The sequence below is a fragment of the Panthera pardus genome, unplaced genomic scaffold, assembly GCF_024362965.1.
Source record: "Panthera pardus isolate Hobbes unplaced genomic scaffold, ASM2436296v1 HiC_scaffold_17, whole genome shotgun sequence".
Taxonomy (NCBI): Eukaryota; Metazoa; Chordata; class Mammalia; order Carnivora; family Felidae; genus Panthera; species Panthera pardus.
This window is the reverse complement of record NW_026526732.1, coordinates 136,075,099-136,090,801: the sequence shown is the minus strand read 5'-3', so window position 1 is coordinate 136,090,801 and position 15,703 is coordinate 136,075,099. Positions and strand designations below refer to the sequence as shown.

Below are 15,703 nucleotides of genomic sequence, written 5' to 3'. Positions count from 1 at the left end.
GCAGCTGCTTCTGTTAAAGAATGCCCTAGAAGCTTGGGAGGCAAAGAGTAAAAGCAAAGCACAGACCAACCCAAGTCCATGGGGAGTTCAGAGAACAAACCCATGTGAAGAGCAACCGCGACCACCACAAAGGAGAGGGACACTGTGCTCGCTGGCAGGGAGACACTGTTCCAAGTGCTTTACATACCTTAATTCATGTACTGGCACAGAAAACATCTCTCAGAGGATGTCCTGCTAAACAGTTCTGCTCTGAACAGAACGACCACAGCAACCACCATGGATCTGATAGTTCCTGTGTGCCGGGAACTGGGCTGAGTACCTCATGTATATTACTTATTCCATCTTCACGATGATCTTGCAGGTTGCCGAGTGATCACCATTGAAAAATAAAGAGGTGCAGAGAAGTGAAGTAAATTGCTCAAGGTCCAGCTCAAACAAGTGGAGCTAGGATTCCAATCCAGGCATGCCGAGGCCAAAGCATGACCACCATGTTGCCTGCACTCAGGTCTAGTGTGAGCTCATGTCAGGAAATTATTATCCACAGAAACGACTGGGGTTCTTCCTCCTTACCTCCCATCCTCAGTCCCAACCCACATCAAAGTAGGAAACCAGAAAGGATCCTTGGTAAAAGGGGGTAGGAGGAGAGGGAGAGAAGGGGCGGGGAGGAGAGGTAGAAGGACAGAGAACACTTCTGTAGTTGGGTTATAAGAGGTGTTCTGGTTCAATAAAAGAAAGTTTGTTTATCTTCTGGGGGTTTCCCTCTAAGACTGGATGAGGTGGGGCTGTGTACCTTCAATCCCTCCTGAGTCATTTAGGACCTAAAGTACTTCATGGGGACAACTGATTGACTGAGGACCTGAATTAGTGGTTGAGCCAAGGAAGTAGAATCCTACAAGGAAGGTATGGACAAGAAAGACTAAGGAAACCGTGGAAGGAGGGGGATTGGGAAGATAAAGGGAGACTCTGAAGCTTGTGACGGGGGGGGGGGGGAAGGGGGGGCTCATCCACCCAGGTGAGAGAAAAGTAGCAACATAGGGAAAGAAAGAGATGCTTGGTCAAAGAGGCATGAGGATTTGCTCTCTGGAAGTAACCATTGTGTTTGACCTTGGCTGATATTAGGGGCCTGGCTAAGGGCATAGCTCTAGGGATGGTCAGGTGTCTTTTCTATTGTTCTACAATGTGCATATTTTACCTGCGAAGGAAGAAAAAGAAGAATTTTATATTGCTACTCATCAGTGATTAAAAATAATTGTGGGGGCACCTAGGTGGCTCAGTCAGTTAAGCATCTGACTCTTGATTCCGATCGGCTCAGGTCATGATCTCACAGTTCAGGGGATCGAGCCCTGCATCAGGCTCCGTGCTGGCAGCGTGGAGCTTGCTTGTGATTCTCTCTCTCTCTCTCTCTCTCTCAAAAATAAATAAATAAGCTTAAAAAACATAAAAATAATTGTGGAGTACATGCTGAGAAGAAAAGCTTTTCGAACATTAATTTTTCCAGGGAAGATTCTTTGAAAGGAGATGGAAAATTCTGAGCATGTGGTCCAATATCACAAATCTGCGTGCCTCGGGTGGGGGATGACGGAGGAGATGGTGTGAGCGGAAATCCTGGAGCCTGACTGTTTTATTTGCTTTTCATATCTGTGACCAGGAAATAGCAGTTGTTGAACAAGAACTGAGGCTTATATAATAGTCATACATATGCACCCAAAATATAGGTGTTCATCTATATTTAAAAAACAGAATTTGCTCTACCTTTGAATCAATGAGCCTGGAATAGAAACTCTTTCTCCCTTATAAAGTTACATGAATTAATGAAATATATTTTCCTTGTAGAGGAAACGCTGTATACTAAGCAGCAAACCAGCAAAACTGCTTTACTATGGCATGTTTTGATGGAGAGGAATTTGGAAAAAGGAAAAAGGCTAAATATAGCAGATGTTCGCAACTTGAAACTTGGGCACCATTTTAAGCCCTGCTCTGCAGTTAACTAAAATTGATCTCCCTAACAAGATCTAAAAATAGCAGGAGGAAAAAAAGGAACAGACAATGACTTTTCATATCGTTCCCTGCAGGCATTTTCAGTGACAATGAACATGACCTTCCAGAGCCATCCTAGAGAGCAGAATAAAGGCTGGCATTTCACATCTCACTTCTGATTTACCACCCATTTAGTACATTGTAACATCTTTGTGTTCCCATTTTTGCTGATTGGTATAGATAAGCTGGCTTGCTGGGCTGGGTTTTTGTGTTTCCTATTTTGCTGTACATCTGAAAAGAACATAGCACCGTACTCTTTCTGGAGTCAGGAATGACAGATGTATAAACCAAAATGCATATTCGATTCATTTTCTTCTTGGTCTAAGCCCACCTTCTTTTGCCTAGATGATTGTTTGATGATGGGCTTCTCTAAATTCACCAGGAGGAATTATGTAAATGTAGAGGGCCTCTGTTTGATAGACACGGTAACTGTCCTTTAAACAGAGCAGAAGAAGGCAAATCCTGATTGGCATGTCCCGGAGGACGAGAGAGAAAAGCACCGAATGGACCTTGGAGGCCTGCGTGTGTGGTCGGGCACTTCCAATAAGCCCAGAAACAAAATGTGGAGGAACAAATTGTGTAAGTTGTTTCACATTTTTAAAACTCCCTCTTGCAACACTCGTGAATTTCTTCTAGAGAAATTAATGTTACCGTTCAGGAGACCTCTCTGGCTTCTCAGACTTTTCACTCCCCAGGACAAAGGCGCTGGCTCAATCAAATCTTTCTGCTTCTTGCTTATGGCAGAGGTGCCTGTTTCAACTTACCAGCTGTGTAGCCTTGGGCAAGCTACTTACCCACTCTGTGCCTCATATTCCCCAGCTGCGTAAATGAGGAGAAGAACAATTCCTGTGTCACAGACTTGCTGTGGGCATTAAATGAGATAATATACTAAGGTGTTTAGAACAGTGCCTGGCCCATTATATTAGTAAGCCCTAATATACGTTTTAACCGTTATTTCTATTTAAAATGTTTTTCCTAATTTATCTATTTTACTTAGTTTGGATCAAAAACAGAACATACAGTCTTGGGGACAATAGTTAAGAAGGTTTGAAATTGTGCCTCTCCCATTTTCCTGATATAAACTTGTTCTCTCTGCAACGAATAGAACCAGACTTGCTTCTCCAGGGTGATGTGGCCCTTGTGTCTTAAGAGGTGTTGTAACAGCCTGTTAAGGATTTCAAAGGAATCCCACGGGCTTGGGTTTGATCACGGTTCCACTGTAATTGCACTCTCCACGCTTATTTCCAGAGCCTCTCTGGAAGTTCCAGGGAGCTTGCGCTGGACCTCTCTGGAAGGGGGTCACCAGGGTTCCTTTCCTGATGAAGGAAAGGGGGCACCATGTTGCCCCTGCTTGTTGGAGCCTCCGTGAAAGAGTCTTGGTGATGTCCGTCATTGCCTTTCAGGGTGGCTGGATGCGTCAGAGCTCCCACTGGGGTGGGATCCTGAACCTGGGTGCCATCTTGCCCCGGATCCCTGCTCCATGATGCTCTTTCTTCAGACTTAATTCTTCCCGGCAGCTTCGGATTTCCATGTCTCTAATCAGTCCGCTCTCCCAATTTTGTGGGCTTGGTCACCCCTCCCAGGCCAACCCCATTCCTCTGACCCTTTGAGTTGCTCTCTGCTCTCATTCTGCTGTGTTTCTGTACTCCTGGAACGGAGGCAGCCATCCCTTCATGTGGAATGAGTTATCATTTGTTACTGAAATGATTCTGCCAGAGGATTAAAAATGAATCTCACGAAATCATTTTTTTTTTCCCCAGACGGAAACGCTAGAAGTCCTCCCCTTGGAGAAAACATTAATTTAGTGTTGCCTGATGCAGTCTGGCGAAAGCCGTAAGAAAGCAACAATTTGCCAGTGAAGGAATTATCTCTAGGCAGGCTAATGGCTCTGATCTAGTCACTCATTCATGCATGCATTCATTCATTCAATATTTATTGAACATCAACTAGTGTAAGGTGCTTTCAGGCGCTGGGAGTACCAGAATGAATAAAACATGCTCTCCCCCCCTCAGAAAGTAGAGACTGAGAATCAGATGATAGAAAATCACCAGAGGAGGGAGCGAGCATTTGTGCCGAGGGCCAAGAGGAGACTGAAGAAGCAAGTCCTCGCCCGGGCACCTCGTGGGGAGGGGGGCGGAGATGGGCATGGGAGGGACGCAGGGTGTGGCTGTGCTCCTTCACAGGTGCAGCGGAAATGGCCACCGGGGGCTCACGCTTCTAATATAACCTCTGTGATATTTTCAACTCAGTTGTTGGCTCCAGATCATCCGTCTGGGTGGAGCGAAGAAGCTTCAAGGACACAGGAAAAGGACAAATGGATAACTAAATAAAGAGAAGCAGCCTCAGACTGCTGGCAAAGGATGCAGAGAGAGCTAGCCCAGAAAACGCATCCGAATGGCAGCTGTTCCAGGGGACGCAGTGTCGGGCATCCCTAAAAAAGCAGAAAACCCTCACTATCCGCTCTTACACACACAGTGCACAGGCCTTCATTTGCACACTGGCCAGGCCCGGGTTTGGCCTTCTGAAAGTCACAGTGGCATTAAAGAGAACTGCCGACTCAGGGTCGGGATGAAGGTTTTGCCAGCATCCTAGGCCTGACGTGTGCTGAGGCCACCAGTATCCTCAATCAAAGGCCATGGGATCTGGCCCCAGATCTCATGGAGTCAGAAGAGCCAGTCTGGACACTTCTCTCTGCCACCACCCAGCTGTGTCACCTTGGGCAAATTCGCTCACCTCTCTACAGCTTAGTGTTCTCATCTGTCAAATGGGGGTATTAATGATTGCTCTCTCTGTGCAGAGCACTTCAGAGTACATTTACTTGGTAAAGGGAAAGTCAAGCCCAGAGTTTAGCAGCACCACTCAGGTAAAAGGGATGCACTTTAAACGGCTGTTGATAAGTTCCTCACAACTCTAAAAAGAACCCCCTTTTTTCCTCCGCTTCTTTAAGACCATTTCATTCCTGGGGCGCCCGTGTGGCTCAGCCAGTTGAGCGTCCAACTTCAGCTCAGGTCATGATCTCGTGGTCCATGGGTTCGAGCCCCACGTCAGGCTGTGTGCTGACAGCTTCGGATTCTGTGTCTCCTTCTCTCACTGCCCCTCCCTCGCTCACGCTCTGTCTCTGTCTCAAAAATGAATAAACTGTAAAACAATCTTTTTAAGACCATTTCAGCCCTCCTTCCTGCCTCCTCTGTGCCAGGCTCTGTAAGCACCCCTTCTGAGGCCTAAAACCCCCACACTATCCGTTCCTTCTGCCTCCATCAGGTCCAGCTCTCACCTGCTCCTGGCAGTGTCTTCCAGACCTGGGACTCGGCTCCGTCAGCCAGTGAGGGTATCCGAGGCTTGCCCTTATCTTGTCTTTGCATCCAGCTCTGTGAACATGAACTACAGACGAATTTCTTTCCCAATTTTGGATGAAACGTGATTTGAGTTGACTGGGTTACCGGCTCCGAGTGAGTGAACCCGAGGCCCGCTGGGATCTGATGGTCACAAAGTCTGACTCCGCCTGGGCCTCCTTTGGTCAACAGTGAAGTAGGAAGATCACCGCCTTGGAACCCTGACTCTGTCCCGGCAAGTGATTTCTCCCCTGTCGGGGCCTCTCGGCTTCCTCCGCTGTTGTAAAATGCAGCTTGGCCAGTGACTCCTAGGTCCTCCGGCCACGACCTCAGGGACTCTCTGAAGCTCCACGTACTGCCATCCAAGCAACTGTACAAGGGGTTCAGATGGGTTCTTGTCAGTATCCGTGCGTGAGGCTCAGGTGTACCTTGGCTCCAGTCGGTCCACCTAGGGGTGTGCCTTCTTGCTTCTGGAGTGTTCTGAATTACTGTGGGAGAGGCTTGCACAAGGCCTGACTTGAGAAGACCCAACTTATTTCAACTCATTTTATACACTCTCCATTTACCTATAGCACAGACACGCGTGGGAAGTGCGTTGGTTCAGGATTCCTGGATACGGACCGGGCCTTCAGAGAAATAACGTGTCACAAATACGTCTCTCGTTATTACATCACTTCTTTTATCAGTTCATCTTAGTCAGGCACCTACTGCTTCTCACAGTGGCTCTTTAAGGGTGGAACCGATGGCCGCTGTAGAGGCCCCAAGAAGCTGAGCGATTTGATGGTAATTAGAAAGAAACCCCAGAGGGGCGCCTGGGCGGCTCAGCCCTTCGAGCATCCAACTTCGGCTCAGGTTATGATCTCCCGGTTTGTGAGTTCGAGCCCCGCGTCGGGTCTTCAGATTTCAGGCTGTGCAAGACTCGTCACGTTAAAACCGCAGGCTTCTGGGGTGGGCGATTTGGGTCCACGTGTTTTCCTGAGCACACTGAGAAATACTGGGAAGAACTCATTATTAAGTCTATCATGGCTGATATCTGTCACTTGGCTACCGGTGGTTCTTGATACAGATATGCACCTCAGGATCACCAGGGAGCTTGTTAAAAATACTGACACCTGAACTTGACCCAAGTCAATTAAATCAGAATCTCTTAGGGTGCAGTCAGGGCCTTGTGGTTATATTTTTAAAGCCCCCCCTCACATCAGGAGACCAGCTCATAGAGCAGACACAATGGGCATGATTTACCTTTGGATCCACAGTGCCTAAACCCTCTGATCACCTGGTTTCAGCCCCTGTTCTTTCCACCATGTCCCCTCCTGCTATAATACAGGAAAAATAATGTCAACCGAGAAAAGAAGCTGAGCCAAACCCCCCTCCCCCCAAAAGCATTTCTGTGGAATCTCAGAACTGTGGCAACCTAAGTAGTGCCCCCCACCCCAGGGAACAAAAGTCAAGCATTTTTAAAGAAAAAAGGGAATGCTTGTAGATGCTGTTTACAAAGGATTCTGGTGGGTGTTGGTGGCAGAATATCTTGGCTGAACAGAACTGGTTGTTAAGGTTTTCACTAAGCAAAATCTCTTCCTATGGAAAGTTGCCGGCTGAGTTCTTGTAATATCTGTGGTTTGGCCCAGTCCAAAAGTTCATGGTCCTACCGAGTGAGGATGTGCACAAGGCCCATCTCTGGGATGGGCCTCCCAGCGCTGTTTTAAAATGCCTTGGCATAAGCAACCCCATTTCATTTCACCTTTCTTAATACTTTAGAGTCTTTTTCCAGCAAGATGGCAACATCTGCTGAAAGGTTTCACTCTTATGTGGATCCTGAGAAACTTAACTGAAGACCATGGGGGAGGGGAAGGAAAAAAGAAAGGTTAGAGAGGGAGGGAGCCAAATCATAAGAGACTCTTAAAAACTGAGAACAAACTGAGGGTTGATGGGGGGTGGGAGGGAGGGGAGGGTGGGTGATGGGTATTGAGGAGGGCACCTGTTGGGATGAGCACTGGGTGTTGTATGGAAACCAATTGGACAATAAATTTCATATTAAAAAAAAGAAAAGAAAGTGAGGACGATATCACTTGGGTACAAAATGTACAGAAATTCTGGGCAAGTGCATAGGAGATATGCACGAGGATGTTAACTGTAGCTTTTTAAAAAAATGTTTATTTATTTTTGAGAGAGAGAGAGAGAGAGAGAGAGCAAGTGGGGAGGGGCAGAAAGAGGGGGACAGAAGATCTGAAGCATTCTCTGTGCTGACAGCAGGGAGCCCGACGCGGGGCTCAAACTCACGAACCGCAAGATCATGACCTGAGCCGAAGTTGGACACTTAACCGACTGAGCCACCCAGGTGCCCCAACTGTAGCTCTGATTGTAATGGCAAGAAACTGGAGACTGTCTTAAGTGTCCAACTCAGGAGACTGGATGAGTAAAGCGTGATTGCATATTCACCCAATGGAATACTGTACTGCAGAGAATGAGAGAATCTGAGCCTCCTGTACCAACCACCAGAATGAGGGGACTGAAAGATTTTTTTTTTTTAAGTTAGAGACTATTGTGATCTGGTTCTTGGGGACCTAGAGACTTCACTTTGGCAGGAAGATTGTCTTGTTTCAGAGGGTTCCTGGGCTTTCCTATGGCAGCAGTAAAAGAAGGTTGCATAGCATCGAAGCCTCGTGCCTGTCGCTAGAGCTCATTTTGCCTGTCCTGAGAAAACAAACAACTTCCTCATGGTATAGGAATTCGGTAGCTCTTCCCAGTCTTAAAGTATCTGCATTGCAACGCAGAAGTTGCACAGACAGGCATTTTAGCACCGGTTCCTGAATTGCAGTTAAACAGGGACAAAGTCCGGTGTTGCCTTCCCATCCGTCAGCCCTCTCGCTGTCCACACAGTGCAATAAACCCATTAGAAATGCCCATGTTACCGTGAGCCCCGGATTTCAAGGCTGTTAATCTTGTTTGGCTTTTCTAGGTTGCTGACGATGTTTCTTTCGCAAAAGGGTCGCAGAGCGTACCTGGTCCTAGTTTGGCCACGGCATAGAGGAGGTCGTAGTTGAGGACTGGCGTGGCATCACTGATGGGCTGCCAGCCCACGGGAGGAGACGCCGGGGGTGAGATGAGGAATTGTTTGGCAGGCTGTGGTGGAGCCAAATGCAGCTTGTCACCGTCTGTCTCTGGAGTCTGAACCTTTCAAAGAGAGAAAAAATGAAGACGCATTATTCATTAGGGCCTCAGATGTGCCGTGTTGGTACACGATGATGCAGAGTCGCATTTGGAGCCTGTGACAAGTGATCCAATGAAGCAGGCTATAATAATAATCACCACTTACCACACACCATATGCTCAGTTATCTTATTTCATCCTTAAAACAGTGGCTCTCAACTTTTAGCGTGCATCATAATTACCTGGAGAGCTTACTAAAAGCACAGACTGCAGAGCCCCCGCTCCTGGAGTTTCCGATTCAGCAGAGCTGGGGTGGGGTCTGAGGATCTGCATTGCTAACAAGTTCCCGAGTGAGGCTGAACTGCTGGTCCCCAGGCTCCTTCCTCCCTCCTGTCCTCCCTCCTTCTCTCCTTTCTTTTTCTCTCATTCTTTTAATTGAGGTGATATTCACATAATATGAAATTAACCATTAGAGTAAGCAATCAGTGGCCTTTAGTACATTTCCAGGGTTGTGCAATCACTTCTACCTACATCCAAAGCATTTTTAAAAAATGCTTATTTATTTTTGAGAGAGAGAGAGAGAAACAGAGAGAGAGAGAGAGAGAGGGAGAGACAGCAAGCAGGGGAGGGGCAGAGAGAGAAGGAGACACAGAATCTGAAGCAGGCTCCAGGCTCCAAGCTGTCAGCACAGAGCCCGACGTGGGGCTCGAAGTCACCATCCGAACCCTGAAATCATGACCTGAGCCGAAGTTGGATGCTTAACTGGCTGAGCCACCCAGGTTCCCCTAAAGCATTTTTTTAATTTAATTTAATTTAATTTTTTTAATGTTTTTTTTTTTTTCAACGTTTTTTTTTATTTTTGGGACAGAGAGAGACAGAGCATGAACGGGGGAGGGGCAGAGAGAGAGGGAGACACAGAATCGGAAACAGGCTCCAGGCTCCGAGCCATCAACCCAGAGCCAGACGCGGGGCTCGAACTCACGGACCGCGAGATCGTGACCTGGCTGAAGTCGGACGCTTAACCGACTGCGCCACCCAGGCGCCCCTTTAATGTTTATTTTTGAGAGAGAGACACACACACACACAGTGTGAGTAGAGGAAGCACAGAGAGAGGGAGACACAGAATCCAAAGCAAGCTCCAGGCTCTGAGCTGTCCACAGAGCCTGATGTGGGGCTTGAACCCACAGAGACCATAACCTGAGCCGATGTCTGCTGCTTAACTGACTGAGCCACCCAGGCGCCCCAACATTTTTTTAAAGTTTATTTATTTTGAGAGAGACAGAGACCGTGTGAGTGGGGAGGGGCAGAAAGAGAGGGAGACAGAGAATCCAAAGCATTTTTATTGCCTTAAAGGAAACCCTGTACCCATTAAACAGCTACTACCATTTTTGCCCCTAGTCAGACCCTGCAACCAACAATCTGCTTTATGTCTCAATGGATTTACCTATTCTGGATATTTCACATAAATGGAATCATATGTGACCTCTTTGTGTCTCGCTTCTTTTACTTAGCATAATGTTTTCAGGGTTCATCTATGTGGTAGCATGTATCAATGCTTCATTCCTTTTTATGGTTTAATAACATTCCAGTGAAAGATGGACCACAGTTTGTTTGTTGAAAGGTGGACCACAGCCACTGATGGACATTTGGACTCTTTCTACCCTTTCTACCCTAGTCATAGTACTACTATATATGAATATATGTGTACATGCATTTTTTTGAGGCCTATTTTCAAGTCACTTAGATGTACACCTAGGAGTGAGTATTTGCTGGGTCAGATGGGAACTCTATATGTTTAACTTTTTAAGGAAACAGGTGGGGTTTCATTAGATGAAGAAACTGAGGTTTCTACAAATCACATAGTTACTAGCAGCATGGGATCTGAACATGGGTCTAAGGCCGAAGTCTAAATTCTACTTATTTAGTTTTTATTTTATTTTATTACGGTAAGAACATTTAGCAAGAGATACACCCACTTAATAAATTTTTAAGTCTACAGTATATTATTGTTAATGGGTTTTTTTTTGTTATTGTTTATTTTACTTATTTTGAGAGAGAGAGAGCACGCAGGAGGGGCAGAGAGAGAGGGAGAGAGAGAGAATCCCGCACTGACAGTGCGGAACCTGATGTGTGGCTCAAACTCACAAACCGTGAGATCACGACCTGAGCTGAAATCAAAAGTCAGATACTTGACTGACTGAACCTAGGTGCCCCACAGCATATTATTGTTGACTATGGGTACAATGTTGTGTGGTAGATCTCTAAAGCTTATTCATCTCATCTAACTGAAATTTTATACCTGTGGACTAGTAACTCATCGTTTTCCACTCTTTCTAGTCCCTGGAAACTACCATCCTACGCTTTGGTTCTATGAATTTTATTATTTTAGATCCCTCATATAAGTGGAATCATGCAATATTTGTCTTTCTGTGAATGGCTTATTTCACTTAGCATACTGTCCTCCAGGTTCATCCATATTGCACAATGCCCACACTATCCAAAGCAAACTGCAGACTCAATGCAATCCTTATCAAAATTGCAATGGCATTTTTCTTTTACAGAAATAGTGAAAAAAAAACAATTCTAAAATTCATATAGAACCATGAGAGACCACAAACAGCCAAATCAATCTTGAGAAAGATGAACATCACACTTCTTGATTTAAAAATATATTACAAAGCTATAATAATCAAAACAGAAAGGGACTGGCATTAAGACAGGCATGTAAGCCAATGGAACAGAACAGAGAGCTCGGAAATTAATCCACACACAGAGGGTCAACTGATCTTCAACAAGAGTGCCAACAGTACACAATGAGGAAACAACAGTCTCTTCAACAAATGGTGCTGGGAAGACTGGATATCCACATGCAAAGGAATGAAGTTGAAACCTCATTTTACACCATGCACAAAAACTAACTCAAAACGGATTAAAGATTCTAAACATAAGACCTGAAACCGAGAAAGTCCTAGAAGAAAATAAACAGAAAGCCTCATGACATTGGCCTTGACAATGTTTTCATAGGTATGACACCACAAGCACAGGCAACACAAATAAAAATAAACAAGCAGGATTACATCAATCTAAGTCTTCTCCACACCAAAGGATACTATCAACAGAGTGAAAAGGCGACCTGCATAGTGGAGAAAATATTTATAAACCAGATATAAGACAGGTTAATCTCTCTATTCATGTATAGGATGAGAAGTTAAGGAACTCCTATGACTCAAAAGCAAAACAAACAAACAAACAAACAAACACCCAAACAAACACAAAACAAAACACAAACACAAACACAAAACAAAACAAAAAAAAAACACAAAAAACAAAATAAAACCCAGTAACTCAGTGAAAGCAAACAGAGTAAGGACCTGAATGGACATTTCTCCAAAGAAGATACATAAATGGCCAACAGGTTTATGAAAAAATATTTAGGTCACTAAGCACCGGGGAAATGCAAATCAAAACCACAATGAGATATCACCTCACAGGTGTTAGGATGGGTGTTATCAAAATTAAATAAACAAATAAAAGACAACAAGTGTTGGCAAGGATGTGGAAAAATAGGAACCATCGTGTGCTGTTGGTGGGAATGCATAATGACATAACCACTATAGAAAACAATATGGAGGTTCCTAAAAAAATTAAAAATAGAACCACCATCTCAATGAGTAATTCCGCTTCTGGGTATTTATCCAAAATAATTGAATTCAGACTCTGGAAGAAATATTAACACTCCTGTGTTCATTGTAGCACTATTCACAATAGCCAAGATGTGGAGACAGCATAAATGTCCGTCGACAGATGATGCGTAAAGAGAAAGTGGCATCTACGTACAACGGGATACTATTCAGCCTTAAAAAGAAGCAAAGTCTACGTTCTTTTTACTATGCCATCTTCGTAGAGTCCAAAGGTGGGAACAACGTTTACTGACCGATACGAGATGGATCAGGATATCTAATGATGGAGGGCACTGATGGAACTAATATCAGGACATTGATCTTCTATTGCCGTGGACTTTGTGAGCATTGCCAAGAACTGTTCATCCCCGTTTGGAATAGCCAGCACTTATTTTTGGATGAAATAAAACATGCAACTGATTTCCATATGTTTGTAATCTTTTCTCATGAATCGGAGTCATTGGAAAGATATACAGTCCACTAAAACTATCACATAACTGAACTTTTAATTATAAGCCTGCTAGGAAGTTTAAGAGTAGTTGGGAATAGACCATTCTTTTTTTTTTTTTTTAATTTTAAGTTTATTTATTTATTTTGAAAGAGCAGGTGGGGGGAGGGGCAGAGAGAGAGGGAGGGATAGAGGATCCCAAGCAGGCTCCGTACCAACAGAACTGTGAACCTATGAACCATGAGATCATGACCTGACCTGAGCCAAAACAAAGAGTTGGACGCTTGACTGACTCAGCCACCAGGCGCCCTAGGTGTAGACCATTCTTATCACAAGTACTAGCTGATATTTGCTGTGCATTTACCAAACACTAGGTACTTTAACATGCAATAGTCCACTTAATCCTCGTAAAACAGCAGAACGGTGTGTGTATCATTCTCCCTATTTACAGGTGAGGAAACTGAGACCCACTGACATTGTGTAACTTGCCCAGGTGACAGCTCAGGCTGTCAGCCCTCAGAGCCTGCTTTCTAAACCTCTGTGATACCCCTGTCTGGGAATCAGGGCATAGGTTTATTTATCTGTGAATTATAGACTACAAACCAGTCAAAGTAGAAAGGGCTCCATTTACACTTTTAAAAAGGCAAAATAGGGGCGCCTGGGTGGCTCAGTCGGTTAAGCGTCCGACTTCGGCTCAGGTCATGATCTCGTGGTCCGTGGGTTCGAGCCCCGCGTCGGGCTCTGTGCTGACAGCTCAGAGCCTGGAGCCCGTTTCAGATTCTGTGTCTCCCTCTCTCTGACCCTCCCCCATTCATGCTCTGTCTCTCTCTGTCTCAAAAATAAATAAACATTAAAAAAAATTTTTAAAAAGGCAAAATAATAATAATAATAATAATGTAGAGTAAGAATTACCTTACCTGTGCAAAGTAGAGTTTTAATTTTTTCCCTCTGAACTGGGTTTCATGAAGCTCTATCCTGGCTCGGGCTGCAGATTTGGGATTGCTGAAGTTTATTCGGACACGTCTGAAACTCTTAAATAGCTGGAAGGTCACACAGTCATCATAAGTCCGAAACAGACCTTCAAATTTTTCCTGATAAAACAAACACAGAGGAAAATCCGTGGGTCATGTATCTTGCACGACACAAATAATTAATCAATAAATAAGTAAATAAATAGGCTGTTCTCAACATAACATTCAAGCAGCACATTAGTAATGCATTTTTTTCACCTGTCAATCTGTTACCGGGTGTTAAACATGCCTGTGGATTCAGTGGAAGGATTCGCAACCTGGGTCTAGGGATCCTTAGAGGAGCAGTGAATGGGGTTTGAAATGCATAACAGACCTGAAAATTATGCAAAATTTTGAGGAAGTTTCTCTGTATATGTATTGTTTTCTGGGGAGAGGGATCATTGTTGTCATAAGATTCTCAAAGAAGTTCATTAACTCTAAAATATTAGAGCTGTTTGAGTAAAGTATGCAGTAGATATTACAAGTGACGACCCACTTTGGTGGCACTAGTTAGATGGTGTCATGGGATGAGTCCTGGTCCATGAAATGTGTGCCGAAGGCAAGAAAAAGCCCTTGAGAAAGTTTCCTATCTTTCTCTGAAGATGCCGTGTGTTCCAAATTGTATACCATCGAGAAACAGGACTTTCCTTGGTCCCTCAGGAGATTCTCCTGGGTCCCTGAGGGGCTGTGTGGAGCAGAAATATCTTTCTCCCTACTCCCACCCATCCTAGAGTTGACTTTGCTTTGGCAAAACAAATAAACAAACAGACTTCTATCGCATTAAACCACGGAGATCTGGAGATTATTTTATTCCTATGGCATAACCAAGCCTATCACAATACAAAGTAATCATTTGAAGTTTTTGATTCAGTACAATTTTCAATTCAACTAAACACATCTCTATTAAATGCTCACTTATTTCAAGGCATGGTCGCTAGGCTTTAGGGGAGTACACAGATGAGTATTACTGCGTTCCAGCTCTCAGTGATCTAACAACCTACTGCGAGAGGCAGACACAGACACAGATATGAGAATGCCCGTAAGGCGGGTGCAAGGCACGAAAGGAAAATTAAAGACTTAAAAAATACATATATTAATACCATCTGTCTGGTTTCTCTTAGCTTTAAAAAATCCTTGTTATAAGTAACACAACCAGTGTATGCGAAGTTACTGTATGTGCTTAGCGGAGAAACTGTTGCTAAGTAAAGAACTTCTATGTAAACAAATCAACAAACCCTGATTCTTTTATTTCTACGACGGAAGGTATATCTTTAAGAGTGAGTACAAGTCGGAATGCAGATGCCCCAAGGTGCAGCAAGGTTCACTGAATTTGGTTTGTAAGGGCCCTAAGCCATTTCCTTCCTCACCTCTATCATTCCACAAACCAGGACCCTGAAGTCTGAAGAGACAAGGACCCGCCTTGGTCACATGGGCACTTAGTGGCAGAACTACAACCAGGCCAAAGTCCTTGTGACCCTGAATATAGAGACGCTTTCAATTATATAAAGAATCACACTGCTGGGCTGAGAAGAAGGGAGAGGTGCCGCAGCAGGAGCAAACGATGGGGATCAATAAACTGACCCAAGCTTGTGTGTGACCACATCTAGGAGAATCAGCAGTGTGATGCGAGGCTGTGACGTCACTGACCTCTGGGGTTTGCACAGGAAGAAGAGCCCAGATGGCAGAGAAGATCTCCCCGCCTGTTGGGCCTCCAGATGAACATGTCTCAGACCCTCAGATCCATGGCTCGCGACCCTTCCAAAAACGTGGCTCGTTTCTGAGATTCCCCAGGGCGTGCCTATGGTTCCTCCCATTTTTGACTCCTGTGTCTTTCTCTTTATGCCCTATCCGTCCGGTCCAGAACCACAAATGATACATTCAAAGCGAGTTCTTTTTTTTCAAGTTTCATGACATTCATAGAGATTTAAGGGGCTCTTTCTCCCCTTTTCAGACTGAGTTCTCAATCCCCTTCCCCTAACAAGAACAAAACAAGGAAAGAACCAAAGAAACAGAACAAAGACAAGGAACTTTCCTTGTCTGTTCCTT

General features: G+C 44.7%; 1 protein-coding gene across 4 annotated transcripts in view; it reads right to left on the bottom strand.

Moving 5' to 3' along the window:
• Window positions 1-15,703, bottom strand: part of RCAN2 (regulator of calcineurin 2) — a 273,968-nt gene that overhangs the window by 14,744 nt on the left and 243,521 nt on the right. For 3 of the 4 annotated variants that reach the window (XM_019457321.2, XM_019457322.2, XM_019457323.2), the window contains 2 exons: window positions 13,565-13,738; window positions 8,372-8,543 (listed from right to left, as the gene is read on the bottom strand). In XM_019457321.2, coding sequence (XP_019312866.1) covers window positions 8,372-8,543; window positions 13,565-13,738 — 346 coding nt within the window. The remainder of the gene's footprint in view (window positions 1-8,371; window positions 8,544-13,564; window positions 13,739-15,703) is intronic. The other variant, XM_019457325.2, reaches the window with a different exon arrangement.